At 39.2% G+C, this 16,109-nt stretch overlaps 1 protein-coding gene across 31 annotated transcripts in view; it reads right to left on the bottom strand.

Annotated features, from left to right (window-relative positions):
* Positions 1-16,109, bottom strand: part of ANK3 (ankyrin 3) — a 379,574-nt gene that overhangs the window by 111,410 nt on the left and 252,055 nt on the right. For all 31 annotated transcript variants that reach the window (XM_074830355.1, XM_074830354.1, XM_074830362.1 and 28 more), the window contains 3 exons: positions 13,394-13,492; positions 5,653-5,751; positions 896-1,093 (listed from right to left, as the gene is read on the bottom strand). In XM_074830355.1, the coding sequence (XP_074686456.1) occupies positions 896-1,093; positions 5,653-5,751; positions 13,394-13,492 (396 nt within the window). The remainder of the gene's footprint in view (positions 1-895; positions 1,094-5,652; positions 5,752-13,393; positions 13,493-16,109) is intronic.

Here is a 16,109-nt window from a genome sequence, read left to right as displayed (position 1 = left end):
AGGCCTACAAGCCTCATCACTTGCTGGTTATAGTGAACAAAACCCATATATCATAATACCTCGGCCAAAGACACCTGAAGACAGGTTGATCTGACACAAAAACCAGAGGGACTAAGAGAAAGAAATTTATGGAGCCTGTGCTGTTTTTCAAGAGAGACAATCCCACCTGGCTTGTGAGGGTTTCAGGAGCTCACATAATATTTCAGGAATTGAATGAGTTAATAGCATCAGGCTGTGAAACCAACAGTCAACCCAATTAATGTCAGAACGCAAATTTATTTGGAACAGTTATTGAAGAGCAAATCAAAATTCATTTTAAAAACAACAAATTGCAAGTATAATTTTGAACAAAATGTATTAATGCATTCAGTTTGTATGCACTCTAATTACACTAACAGATTTTGTTGCTGAAGTTGTTTTTAAAGTAGAAAGACGTATGACTCCATTGACATAATTATAAAATACCACAAATAATCGTTATGTAACTTATTCCTACTTTTTACAGTTTCACATCTTTGAGAGCCAATAAAAATTCTCTCAGTTTTAAATGTTACTGATTATTTTCTCTTTACAAACATTTAGAAAGTGAGAATTCTCTCCACACCAAAAACTACAGCAGTTTCATCTATTCAGAATCACAACAATCTACCAGGAGGCAAAAATGCTCTAGTTACACTAATTCATAAATCACTGTTGACCGTCTGTAAGCAAAGGTCTACTCTGACTGCATGCTACATCATTAACACTTTAAACCTCGAGCATCCTCTTTTGGTCTGTAGCAATACAACATATCCTCACTGTCAACCATCAGCAGGCAGAAAATAACTCTCAAATAAGTCTCACTGCAACTTTGGAAGAATGTTTAGCTGTGAATAGTAACCCGCTGTGTACTCACCAGTGCTTTGGCATTAGGATTAGCTTTCTTGTCCAAGAGAACCTTGGCAACTTTGTAGTGGCCACAGTGGGCGGCAACATGCAGTGCAGTCAGATAGTCGTTAGTGACGTCATCTACAGGCACGTTGTGCTGAATCAGAAGCTGAACACAGTTTAGATGATCTCCTTGTGTTGCCATATGCAACGGAGACAAACCATTCTGCGAACAAAAAGACCCAACACTGATGGGTTATAGGGTGCTCAGAGAAATGAAATTCCCCTGTGTTGTTCTTAGAGCATTTATTGTATAATGAATTTTACAAGCCCAGAGAGCACCCAAAATAAACTTAACATGTTCAGTGTAACAATGAAGGTTCTTACTCCAGCAAAAGCCACGTGTAATTTGGAGTTTGTTTGGTTAGAGTTTGTAGACAGCTTTACCTTAAAAAAAGTCATAACATACCAGCAATGCTCTAAACACAGTTTGTATCAGCCAGCATAGCTCAGATAAGTTGCTTGAGTTAGATGAGTTACGTGAAGAACAGCACTTTGTGACTTTTAATACCCTAGTCAGGAAGTTTGCTGGTTTTAAAAGCTGCATTAAACTCATCACTCTAATGTAGCCTATATATACCAGGCATGAGACAGCAGGTCAGAGCATCACTCAGTAATCACTACAACCTTCCCTCATCCCTCCACTAGTGTTTTCCTGAATTTGGGTTGCCTTACACCACATTACACACCTGTGGAGTCCATTCTTCCCAGCCAACATCGGTACAACAACAAAAGTTCCAAGTGCAACCAGGCTAAAAAAAATCTGAATGAGACTACCATGATGTGACCTACCAGTGGCAGTGGTAAAGCTCTGTTTCATCAAGGAAACACCTGAGAGAAATTCATGTTTAGGAACAAAACCTGTACCAAAAATTGTTCCTTGCACTGCTTACAATAGCTCATCAACAATCTGCCAACATATATTACATTTCCAGAGTAAAAACACAAGAGAAATAATTCTCAGACCTTTAAAGGACAGACCCTATTTCATGATGAAAGACTAAAAAATATGCCAGAATGAAAGAGGTCTTGTTAGCAGAGCTACGTGAGCTCCTTAGATAAACCTCAACACACCTTCTTCCATTTGTATTTTTTTTTTTTTTTTTTAACTTGGTCCTTCTAATGCCAAAATTAGATTCAAATGCAGGAGCTATTCTGGTAATATGTAATAGTATGTAATCTATAAACGACTGACAGTACACTACGTTTGCCATCATGAAGAAACTGAAACTTTTGCTCACAGATGTAGTGCCCTCATGTGACGGCAGTTAGCAAAGGCAAAGTAGCAACGTAAAACCAGCAGAGATCTCAGGCCTCTGAAACAGATGATTTCTTTCTTCTCCTTTCCCATGGCCATATCATAACAGTAACGACAAACATTCAAAATAAAGGTGGAAATACACAGTGAAATAATTTTAAAAAGTGACATGGAAGAAGGATGCTGAAAGCAAACAGGCTAATACTGTCAGAATTTGAAAGCAGTTTATATTCAGTGCTGAGAAGCAGAGATTCCTGGACACAGTTATTTCTTTCAAGTAAGATTATCTCATGGGCATCTAACCTGTGACATATGTTGGCTTGTTTAAGCCTCTCTCCCATTCCCAAAGGCTATTACAGCAATTATCTGCATGGAAGCTAGATGCTACCAATGCATTTTAAATGTTTTCAGTCTTCTAGTGCAGTTAAACAACAGAATAAAAAAAGATTAATTTCCCTCAGTCACCAAGCCCTCCTGATAGCAGTTTATAACTGACGATGCTCTTTAGGTGACAGTAAAAAATCATGACACTTTATACACTGTTCTGTTCTATTTTTATAAGAAAGATCCTTCAGGTTAAAAGTGTCATTGTTCACAATAAGTCAATAAACCACATTTATTAATGAAGAAAGAAACTGAGATGATGACATGGGACTCCCTTAGAGGAGAGACATGTACGAAAGAGGCTGAGATTGATGGAAAAGCAGGGAAGAAGCAGAGCAGTCACACATCAATTTGGGAAAATCAGCAAGATTCTTGACAAAAATCTGTCATGGATGAGAAAAGTGCAGCAACTAGCCAGACTTTACACAAAAGAGCAAGAGACGAGACTGGACGCTAAAGAAGCTGATGAAGACAAAACATCATTGGAATATTGTCTTTTGGTACAACCTAAACCAGGCTTGCTCTTAATTCTGTTGCAGTAGAAGATGCAATCTTACAGAAGTCAGTTAATATTTCAGTGCCTTTGTCTTTGCACTTTTAACATAAAAATACTACAGAGATAACAATGTTCTCCTGTCCCATATCCATGTTGTGAGAGACAATCAGCAGTGACCATAAGAAGTGATTTGGTACTTCAAGATGGAGCCACTATATAAACACCTTTATATTACTGTTTTTAGGAAAACTGCTGAGAAAATATTAAAAGGTGAAGAAGTTCAAGATTATGGTCACATGATAGCTTAAAAAAAAGCCAAAACAAAACAAAAAACCAGGAGAGGACCACAGAGATGAAATAGCGTATCAAATGCTGGACTGGGCAAACATAAAATTATCAGTGATACATAGCTTATTTTGTAGCTGTGTCACTTTAAATCAGGGAAAGTGACATTAATTCTGGGGGAGAAAAGAAAAGAAGAAAAAAAGAAGAAAATGAAGAGCCAAACAAGTCTGGAAAAACAGTAATTAAAAAAAGATGGACATTGATACGCAGAGTTGTCATTTCTCACACAGAAAATCATTGGCATACTCAGGATTAGAATCTGGTTTTCCTTTCGCTTGTAGAAAACCCCAGATAATCCATTAGGTCATTGCCTCCCCTGAAAATAAATCTAAGGTTATTCCAGCGTGAAAAAGGGTCAGCACTACACTAAACAATCTCTAGCAGGAAACAGCTATCAAACTACAGTCTTCTGAAAGAGTTTTATATAACATGAGAAAACTTTGTGAAGTTCAAATTCCTTCAAAGATGTGCCCTATTTCCAATAATACATGACTTAATTTGAGGAGAATGGAGCCACTTATTTTTGCAGAGGACAGTACTGTAGTTTAGTGCCAAAGGAATGGATTCATTTATGTCATTCAGAGGTACTGCTACTTCTTAGCTTACCTTCTGAAAACAGTAGAATTAACACATCAGAGGGAAACTCAAGAAGCTCTGCACTGTCTCCTGTTAACTTTTTAACACATAACATAGTTTCCCGTCTTTCAGAGAGGAGGCTCCCATTTTGCTGAAGGTGTTTATATAAGCTTCTGCAGGTCAACGTCCAAAGCGAGTCTTTCAGCCTCGGGCTATTATTTCAAATCCACCATGCCATGTTTTCATCTGCCTAATTTTGGCTAGTGAACTCTGGGTCAGGCTGTGTGAATCTCCTCAGGAAGAGGAACAAATTCAAAACTCACAGGCCTTGAACAGCAGGTTAAGTTTAGAGATAACACCCAAGAATACAAAATCTGTGCAACAAAGAAATGTAGTTCCTTAGGAGAGGTTCTCAGTTGCGATGGTGGAAACCAAAGCAATGGGGTTTACATTTTGGGTTTTTTTTCTTTAAGTAATTAATTGAGCTACCAGAGAGTGTCAAAGAACCTTACTCCCTGGAGTATAGCTCTAGCCTCCAAGAGCGGCAGCGGTGTGGAGACATGCCCTGAGAGGCTCCTAAGACAGCCCCTTGCTGTCTCCCCCTGCTCGTGAAGTTTGCAAGTCAGGGCTGTGGGAGTCCATGGAAACTCCACATGCAGAGGATGGGTGGATTCTGTCTGTCAGATTACCCATGACAGCACTTGCCAGTGACTCACTGAGCAGAGGAAAGCTGGTGCCAACCACCTCCCCAAACAAATGCTAAATATATTCCAGTAAGGGGGAAAAAAAAAACCCACAAAGAAGAGGGAGGAGAAAAGCAGAATATAGAAGGGAGCTGAGACAGAATAGGACAGGATGACAGAAGAGAGAAAAGAAATAATAGAAGGAAACAAGAAATGTTGTTGGAAATATATTGCTTACAGACTAAGAGAAAAAACGTAGTGTAAGATTATCTTGGGAAAGAACCTCAACAAACTGCAGAACCCAAATGTCAGCCCTGAATGGGAAAGTCACGGATTGTTGTGGTGCTACAAAGCAGGCTGCTGCACTGAGATTTAAAATCAGCAATAACAGCACAGTAGAGACCACCACCAGAAGAGTTCTGGCAAGTGCGCACTTTAATGCCAACCCTCGGGTCTAAAGCAATCTGTGCACGCTTGGCACAGGTGATTTGAAATTCCCATGAAGAATTTTGCATGATAAACTGTAGAGAGATAGAAAGTGGAGAAAGTGGTAATCAGGCTAAATCCTAAGGAAACATGAGCTGTCTCTGCAAAGACATTGCTCTATTTTTATCTCTTATCTCTACTCTAGCCTTAGGGTAATTTGCTGCAAGCTGAAGATATATTGTAATCACCTTGTATTTATTCCAGGATAGATACAGAGATTTCCAACTACTGAAATTCTGAGGGATAGGGTTACCATACATGTCTTTTTGGTTGGCACAGAAACCTTTTCTTGTGTATCTCCATTTAACACATTTTACATATGCAGACGTGTGCTACATACGGCATTCACTTTGGAGATCTCCCACACAGTTACTTTAAATAGCTATGAAATAGGAAAGTTATTGTCAAACCCTTAAATATATGAGACATGCAGAATTACATTAAAAAAAAAAAAAAAAAGTACAAGGATTATCCCAGCAGAAAACAGTACCAGTTACCTTGGTTTTGGAAAGAATAGGGGCACCACGATCCAGCAGCATTTCTACAACCTGTTCATGTCCACTTCTTGCTCCACAGTGGAGGGGGGTCAACCCATCCTGTGGGACACAAGCATTACAGTCAATTAGTTTCAGACACACTAAAATCTTGTGCACTTTTATAAAGACCTATGATGTCCTAAGAAACTAATTAATTCCCGCAGGATGCTGCTCTTGCACAGCTGAGCAGCTGAACCTGTTTATTCAAATGGACAGAGTACATTTTGACTGATTTTCTAAACATGTAAATAACCATACCAAGTTGGTGCTCATGCAGTGGGCCCTCACTGTACATGCAGTGAAGTGGTAAATGCACGTACAAGAAAAAGATGAGATTGCACTTCAGGTACTTTTTGCCTGCATGCCTTTGAGAACACTGGGTCTTTCATTTGTCAGTATGCATTAAAGTCAATGGATAGCCCTTTTGTCCGAGAGAAAAAAAAAATAAATCTTTCCTACTTAAACTTTTTTTATTATACTGATTTTGACAGGTGTATAGCAGATGAGAAAACTCTCTTAATCCCAGGTGATAAAAGTATGTTGGATTAAATTCTGTCTCTTGTCATGTAGACCATACTTGTACGACTTCCAGATGAATGACTGGTCTAGAGTTAAGCACTGTTCCTTTAGAATAGTTTGCTTAGTAATAGTTACCATCATATTAGAAATACATTCCTTAAATAAGAGGAAGACTCTTTTTAACATTAACAGAGTTATTCCAAACTGATTTGATTATTCTTTGGCCTATGCCCTGTTTACAATGCTCAAGTAACCTGCTGTACACAAGTGCTATGATGAAAGATAGTGCATATGCCTTGAGTAACTGTGAGTAAAATCACATGGAGTTTTTCAATGCTGTATGACACAGTGCTTGTTACAAATAGTAATGTCACAGTTTCAAGAAAAATAAGGAAGAAAAATTAACGTTTTCAGAATTAGTAAGAGCAGACATTTGTTACAAGCAAAACAAATATGCAGGAGATACTGTCACACGGAAACAATATTGTATTTTCACTAAATATGTCAAAAGAGAAGCCTTTATAAGAAAGGTTGAAACTAATAAAGAAGAAAGATAAATATTTATTAGTTTTCCAAACACAAGTCATAAAGGAAGAGACCTTCTTCCAGTGTCTTCTGGCACTCTTAAAAACACATATGTTGGATTGTCTAAAATATGTATGTCACATCATTTTTATAAAAAGGATTATCCAAAATTCCTTCTCACACATCCTGTGCTCACTAATTCATGCACATGCACTCCCTCTCTGTCTGTCTCTGTATCACAGCAAGTACTATTAAGATACCTCCTTAGATATATTTTCTATGCATAATTACAATATTATTTTTTGATAGTTCCTAAACCATTACACTCTACTAGAACATCAAATTAAGGCCTGCAAAGTGTAGAGGGCAGCCAGGGACAGAGACATAGTGATTCAGAGCGCCTTACGCTCTCCTGCTTCTACTTTCTTGCCCTCTCCTAATAAGCCTATGAAAGATAGCAGACAGAAATTGTTGTGACTAACTTTTTCTGCTAGTCTCATTTAAAACTTTTATGGTTCTCACTGTGCACATTCTTCCACCTAAAGTAAGGCATATGATCTTGATGTAGAAGAAGCAAAGATTTTGGTTCAGATTTAACTTGATCAGGACTCAGGAAGTCATTTGTTCATGCAAAATGAACACAGTTTGGACCACTATGATCTTACTGGCATCTCTGGACCTGACGTTATTGTCATTTCTGCTTCTTCCTGTTATTTAAGCCCATGAAGAACAGGGAAGGGCATACTACATGTGATACTACACAAAATAAAGATGTATTGCTCAAAACATGTAAGTAAAGACAAAGAGAAAAGATATCAAAACCCATGAATGGCACATCTATCAGCTAAATTGCAAATGTTTGCTGTAGTTTCACAAGTGTTTAAAAAAGGTAGTGCATATTTAGCATACCAGTAGTTTCCAGATGCAAGGGCATATCAAGTACTGAGCAGAATGCAAACAACTAACATAAAAATATCGTCCACACAAAAAACATGTATGGGAAAGAAAATAAAAAACAGCAAGGCTAGGTAAATAGAGACCTGCAGGCAGGAGCTGAAGATCATGTACATTAGATTGTTTATTTTTTTTAATGTCCTATAATTATCATATTCTCCAGGCACATCGAAGAAAGATACTGAAGGAGATCAGGCACAAAACTGAAGTTAGGGAACATTTTCCAGATTTTGTGCCCCCCTCCCCCCCGCCTCTCATTTCACCAACATACCATTGGCAGTACATACTAAGCTCACAGAGAATGAGACACACCTGATCATCTTCATGCACTAGACTAGACCTTTAAAAACTACTTCAGTGTTCTCCAGAGCACAGTGCCCCAACCCTCTGATGCTGCCTGGCCCCTCCGGCTTATGCCTACAGCTGACAGGGTTGCTGTGGCACAGGGGATGGCAGGCAGTCATGCTTGGCCAGCCAGAGCTCGTTCTAGTCCACAGAGCAGTCACTACCTCCAGGTGCACCACATGGCACCACACAACATTACACCGTTCACCTGACTTGGTTAATTGCTATATGGCACTAAAAGCAGGTAAAGAAATGTGCAGAGGCAATCTGAAACACAGATCACAGAAAGATTTTGTTTAAAAAAAGAGAATCCGAGATTAAAAGAGACTGCTCTGAACTCCGCAAGACTTGCCTGATTTTGTCAGGAGATTTTCTAGTTGCTTATTTACTGTTCATATAGACTATACTATGTGAAGCATAAAATATATTACATGTATTAGGAAGCAAACTTGCCTTAATATGATAGTCTGCAATGGCTCAGAAAAACCATTACAAACTATTATGACAATAATCTGCAGATTAAGGACTCTCTAAGTATGTGCTGACATGATAAATCATATCATCTATATTATCTATCCCTCCAGAGAGCCTGAGAGCAGCTCCAGCAAAGCCAGGGGGACAATAGGAGTTCTGCTTAGGCACAAGCTTTCCATAAGCATTGCACACCCATCTCTGGGCCTGCTGGTCTTTCTTTAGCTTTTATTTCAAACACACACCCCCCAAATAAATGAGCTCTAAGCATAGTTTCAGGTCCCTGTTAAGACTCAGAGACCTGCTCTTGTTACACTGGGGTCACCACTAGCTTGAGGTTAGCAGATAACGGTGCAGGCAGTTGAGCCTCCCTGCTGCAGTGTGTATCCCTGCCACCACATGTGGCTCTACTGGACCCCTGAGCAGCATGGGTAAGTACAGACCAGCCTCCCTGTGCTCCCCAGATACCCCTTCCCTGTCAATGCTCACCCAGGATTTCCCTCACCTAATAGGATCCTCTGGGCTGTACCCCATATCCATGGGTAGCCTCAGTACCACAACTCACATCAGTGAGCATCAGCTTCTAACCCAGTCTACGAGTGATGAAATTAAGCACAACACACAGTAAGAACTTTACTGTGATGCAAATATTCAGCAAGAGCTTGTCAGACTTTGAGTCAAATCCCTGAGCCTGTCCATGGCCTTAGCAGGAGCGTGACAGGCACCCCACTCCCCTGAGCCAGAGGTAGAAGGCATCTTCCCCAGGGGAGCAAGTACAGCTGCCTCCAGGGTTTGAGCTTCAGCCTAGCAGGGCTCTGTATCTCATGGTCCCTCCATGCTCTAAGTCTCCTGAATTCTTCACTTCATTGACGCTATTGCAAACTGCCCCTTTCATGCAATAGGGCAACAAATGAGGTTTGCTCTTCCTACACATGCAAAATGCACTTAAAGTGCCAAGACAGCATTATTCTTGTAGCTATTTTATATCTTAATACATGTGGCTTTTCTGAAGCAGCTTATGTATGATCTGATGCATCTTAAAAGAGCATATCCCACATGTTTTCAAGCAGATATGAGTGCTGGCCTGTTATTTAGCTGCAAAATCAGTAGCATGAAGATTATAAACACTTACTGTTAATCCAGGCTAAAACTTGCTTGCTGCCTGCTTCAGACACAAATTCACTTTGGCATATACAATACTAGACAGCCAAAGCAAATTAAGCTAATTTAATCAACCTCTCTAATTAAACTTTATTTTTTAAAGTCTGTTCTGGAAGACAGAGAAAACATAATTAGGGCAACATTCAGTAAACATGTTACATGAGGCATTAATAGGTCTTTTCTTAGAATGTTAGTTAAAAACCTGAATGATAAAAGCTGCCCTGGACGGACAAAAGCAGCACATAGCTCTTGAGGAGCACCCTTAAAAATTCAGTACGAAGCCCCAAGTACCAGCTGCTAGACATCTCACACAAAAAAGGGACAGAGAGAAGACAAAGAGCTGGTTAAAATAAACAATGCGACATAAGTGTGAACTAAAAGGAAAAAAAAGATGGCTGAGCCTCAAAATAGTTGTAAGATCATTTCTGGAAATAATCTCATATGCCACATGTTATCTCAACTCTTAACTACAGTTCACAGGTGTGCAACGATATTTATGGTGCTCATCAAATCCTTGTCCTAATGAATATAGAGAAATTGGGAGCCCATGGATGACTTTTATGATAATTTAAACAGGATAAGGATTTAGCCCTTCATGTTAACCTTTTTTGCAATACTTCAGCACTGCAGTTTCCAGGACCATCTGTCAGCAGCAAATGCAAATGCTCATGAAAATGACTAAGGAAAAGAAATCATTACACCAAATTATTTAATACTCAGGAAAGGCCTTATGTGAATTTATCTATAAAATGAGTATGTTTGTGAAAAATAAAAATAGACATTATGTGGAGCATATTTCCAGTACCCCATACAGGAACAGAACAGAAAATGATAGCTGAATAGCTAAATTTGTCCCATCTAAGAGTCAGAGTAGCAAATCCTGGCCCTGTTAGTGTTTGGTCAATGACACAAAATAGTATCTTCTGCATGCTCATTTAAAGGTGAATTACAGTCCTGATACAGGAGAAACAAAGGTCTAGGAATTTCTAGCTCTGAGCAAAACAAACAAGCAATTTTCAAGAATTTTTGTCCTTTCATGGGTACAGAACTTTTGCCATTCACCATTAAGGAGGTATTTGGTGTTCCATGACCAAAATTTGCATTAAATAATATTATGGTGTCCAAGACATAAACTATTTTAACCAAACAAAAAAATTCTGCTAATCTCTTATCCATAAAAATTCTGCTCATCTCTTTAAAACCTCTTAAAAAAAAAAAAAAAAGAAACATCTCACATTTATAAATCCGGTAATAGAAGCCTCACTTATTGTCATGTGTAAATCCCACCTGTTTGCCAAGTTCTGTGTGCATTCAGCACCTACACCTGTCTCTCGCAGAACACCCCAGTGCAGGGCTCTGACTGGGCATCCAGCTGATAGGCATGACTTGATACATGTGTCAGAAAAGACAGCCTCAGCTGCTCCTTGCCTTCAATACATTCAGTAGTGGTAATGCTGTTGCAAAAGGATGTGACTGAAACTTTTACCATCCTGTATTTTCATAAGGCCATTCTATGTCTGGGACCATAAAAAGAAAATGGTGCTTAAAAAAAATGAAATGATTGCAAAGTTGACATACTTCAATTGTTCTGCCCTGGAAAACAACATCCGGTCAGGTAGGAATAACAAGACAGATTTAGCAGGAACATGTGTTATAACAGCTCACAGCAATTAATCTTTGCTATCGAATATGAAAACTAGGCAGACACTCCTGAAACAATGTTCCTTTTCCATCTAGCACCACATTACTCTCAGCCTTCTATTGATTCTCCTATTGATTTGTAAATCATTCCTGATCTACTCCAGCGATGCTCTTCCCTTTTCTCAATCACGCAGCTGTCTGTTCAGTTCAGTGAGCCTCCTCAACAGAGGCACACGCTGCCCAGACCACAGGCTGGTAAATCCTTGCCAGGATGAGTCAGTGCTGCCGGGAGCAAAACTTCCACTTAGTCGCTAACTGCCAGAAAATGATGCCTCTGGTAACGCCAGAGAAGTGCAACGATGAGTGACACATGTACAGCACAAGCAGGAGGAGTTATGCAAATCCCTTCTGATTTATGGAGAGGATGGGTGTTTGGAGAAACAGGCCATCTCTGGGGGAAGCCAGAAAAACAAACCACTACTTCGTGAATCACATTCATCCATTGCCTTTTGCCTCTGCTCTGCCAGACGCAGGAGCTACTAATGCTTCTGCCCTCTTCCCGAATCCTGTTTCCATTCCAGCCTGTATTTTTTATTACATAAATTATCCTAATGTCTGACCCTGGAGCCTGTGATACAGAAAATGAAGCATATCACGAATTTTCATTACCAAAAGAAAAGAACAAGCTGGATTCCAGCTATTTAAAATAGTGGTCCCCAACATTTTGGCTGCAGTGGACCATATAAATGCTTGCAGAGAGGAAGCAAATAGTCCCTTGACACATCCCTTTCTCCCTGCTCCAACCAAATGCATATTCTATCACATCACCAAAATGTGGCCCTTCCCACCATGTGGTAGGCCCACGCCCCTCAGCCTGACAGCCCCCGTGTAGCATGTAGGAGGCTGGTATTTTAATCTAGACATTATACCCACTGTTCACATTATCCACGAAAAGTCATCTCTTCCATATTCTCCAACTGGAAAAAGAAAATTTTACAAAGAAATCCTGAGCAACTTCTAAAGGTAAAATAGAAGAACTAAAGAAAAACGTGGAAAGAGTGGTGAGATGACGAAATAAATTGACCCTGTTTCTGAATTTGCCACAGAAATAAAAAATACAAATGTGCCTCAAGGGCACTGCAGGAAATCTCAGACTGCTGAAACACTGCAAAACCAAACAGAAACCTGTAGCTACAGTAATAACTGTAGAAAAAAATATTTTTAGGTTATACCTTTGTTTTGTTTACAATGATTCTGGTGGAAATTATAGAGAATAATTAAAAATGGAAGATGGATATGTGATAAGCTAATATTGCAAGAAAATGACAATTGTCAAATAGTTATAGGCACAGATCCTGAAGGTTACCTCATATGCACAGAAGGATTTTGCAGAGGCTGTCAAAACACAGTTCTAGGTTTACTTCCAAACATTTGAACTTTTTCCTTCTTTTTTTGCCATTGTGTAAGCAAATAAAACAACCCTAAACTGGTTTGATCAGGTTTTGACTACAGCAATTAGATATAACCATACGCATCAAGCTTCTAAGTCACTCAGCAGAGTTAGGTGTCAATCTGATGGAAACCATCGGTACGCTCAGCACATTTGCTGACAAATCCAAGCGAGCAGCTACGCACCCCGATAGAGGCTGAGCTGCATGAGATTCATCAGCAACATCATGCTCTGTGACACTGCCCTGTGGATAATGAAAGGCAAGCACACACCGCAGTTCAAAGTTACTCTTTTAGCATTCAAACTCTGAAATACCTGAATTGAATTCTTGTCTTTCAGTATTTTCCTGTACATTCACCTCTACCCCCAAGTAGCTAGAAGCAGCTCCTAATTAAACGCTCTACAGAGAACATGGAAAATTGTTGGTTCTGAGCTTTGCCATACATGGTGTTTCACACATTGCTTTAAGAGATGTAAATTGTTAGATCCTACTGCAACCATTTTATAAAAAAGAAATGCAGTGCAGCTATGGTAGCCTGCCAGGAAGATGAATGATTTAAGCTGTACAGCAACTAACTAACAGGTCAGAGGCAAGAATTCCACACAGTCACTCACAGCATTCACACTTAAGCTTACCCTTGTTTTGGCATCAATTTTAGCTCCTCGATCAAGTAGGAGTTTGACCATATTTGCATTTCCCCTCTTCGATGCAACATGTAACGGCGTGATATCATTCTGTAGAATTAAAAAACATAAAAGTAAATATCCATGTATCTTTCATGAATTCCTTGATGTTTGCTCACAGAATGAATTATGCCCAATTTGCTAAAGCTTAACACAGGTTTTTTTCCCTGCAAGCATGAAAGCAAGGGGAAGCTGTGTTTATCCACACATGTGAATTACTGACCTGATACCTCGACATATATATTATGAAGACAAACAATCAAGTTGTGTTTGGAGTTATAAGACAACTTGATTGTGCCTCAGTTCTCAGCTTTTGTATAAGACTTAAATTTATGCGATTCTACTGACTAAGCCCTAGCAATTTAATTCAGCTATGGTTGTTACTGAGCATGTAATGATAAGGATTTATACCTTACAACTTTGTTGGCCTTGTAGGAGCCATGGAAAAGAAATAAAACCATTACATCTGTAGGTCTAATTCAAAAGCAACAAGATACCAAAGCTATTTATTTCTGAACATTATCAGCAAACTCTGAAAGCTTTGTAGGCACCTTTGTTTCAGTTACATCACTGATTTCGTCTACCGAATTTGTTCCTCTAATCGATGTAATACTGTACTTCAATTGAGACTGTAAATATGTGTATATGCTTCCCTAAGTGGCGCCTGGCAGGCCAGCAGCATGCAGCGACGCTGCACATCGAGGACAGTTACATAACCAATGCGTGCGCACACAAACACACTTTTTTAACAAGATGTAGCTAGGACGTTTTTTCATGCTCTGATGAATCCTTTATCTTGTGGTGTATGAAGGCCGCATCCTGTATATATTTGATCATATGGAGCCAAGTAAAAATAAAAGGTTTTAAATAGAGCATGCAGCTACTGTATTAACACAAATAGAATTTTAAAGAACATGTTTCTATGTATACAGGGGCAGCGCAAACAGCTGGCTGTGTAAAACCAGCTTCCCTGTGACCGAGCAGAAAGCAGTAAATTTTAGTGTCCTTTGGCTGACTGAATCAGAAGGGCACCCATCGCCTTGAATAGCTGGAGAGCAGTACAACTGTCTTACCTGGCTAACAGACCGTTTAATAGTGCTTCCTCAAAACTGCAGTTGAGTGGAATGATAGAAAACCAGCACTGAAAAAAGATCCCCTCTCAGATGTGACGAGCTGACTCACAGCTTAATAATAATGCTGAGTCCCTAATCCAGTATGCTACAGTTTCATTTACACAAAATTTCACTATGAAGTTAACCCACAGCTACCAGAAAGTACTAATTAATATTATCACAGAGGTAAAATATATTTTAGCAAGATGAAATGACAGAGCTTCTTTCTCCAATATTAACGATCATTAGAGCATCAAAGTGACTACTATTCCAGGGTAGCTTCTTATTTCTTTAAAAAATTGAAGTAAAACAAAAAGATGCTTAGCCCATTAAGCAAAAGGTATGCTATGCCTAGTCCCTCCAGGGATGTAAAACTGTTGGTTTTGAAAAAAATAATTAATCCTATTTGACTGGGAGTTGACATTGGATATAATATAGGGTCAGTATATTACTGTATCAGCCACAAAGAGGACCAAAAAAGAGAGGAGAAAAACAATTATGAGGAGATACTTTCTGCTTTTCCTCTCTTCCCAGGAGGAAAGATGTTATTGAGATCAGAGGGAGAGAGACATGAATTCTACTTTCCTGAGAAAAAACAGTAGGGGAAATAACTTTCGTGTCTTCAAGTAAAGGATACTACAGGTAATTTAGACTGAAGGACCACCTCTTTCCACTTGCTGGAGTTGATGGGCAAATAGGTTAACTCAGTCTAACAGAACTGAATACCCTGTTAATACATCAGAACAATCTAGTACTGATAGTTTAATGTATCATACACAGACTAGAAGAAGTGCCTTTTCTAAACATCAATAAAGAAATGGAGGAGGAAAGGACAGCATTACAAAAGGTAGGATGAAGTCTGGTTTTCATTCATCTTGACACTAAGCTAAATCAATCTAGTGCGGCAGAGGGGAAGGTATAAACATGTAAGAACATGCACTTTGGATCTGATTATTTGCCAGTCCAATTGTTCAGAGCTCTTGCTGCCCTAAATGAAGGAGAGTTAATTCTAGAGTAGATGGATGAGTGCTGGCAGATACACACCTCAACTCCAACTTCCACTTAGCAGTTAAGGTTTAGGTCACACTGCTTGCTTGCAACAGGGGAAAAAAAATTTAAAATATCCACTTTCATGTTCAGAAAGGAGTCCCATTCAAATGACCTTCGTATTTCTGGTTAGCACTGAAACTAGCAGGACAGTGCAGTTCTCTCTCAGCTTCTGACAGGGGCAAGCACCCTGGCTTGGAATGTAAGGAAATTCTCCAGCACCAAATAAGGTCTGAGCCCACTTCTGCAAAGTGGAGAACTAGCAATCCATCTTTCCTCCATTTGATCACCTGTCTTTATAAAAAATACACACATTTAATATCTCTAGGATCTTGAAACCTTGAGTTAATTTGTTGAAAATAGGCAGCAAGTTCACATTAGGAAGAGATAGATGGATAAAAGATGGGATCACTTTAGACACAGTTTCTTAGGAAAACCAACTACACAAGCTACCCCAAAATAATGAATTGAACAGGAGAAATCAAGCAAATGAAACCCTATGTGCCCAG

Source organism: Strix aluco, chromosome 7 (genome assembly GCF_031877795.1).
Source record: "Strix aluco isolate bStrAlu1 chromosome 7, bStrAlu1.hap1, whole genome shotgun sequence".
NCBI lineage: Eukaryota > Metazoa > Chordata > Aves > Strigiformes > Strigidae > Strix > Strix aluco.
The sequence above is the reverse complement of the archived record's forward strand: the minus strand, read 5'-3'. Positions and strand labels throughout refer to the sequence as shown.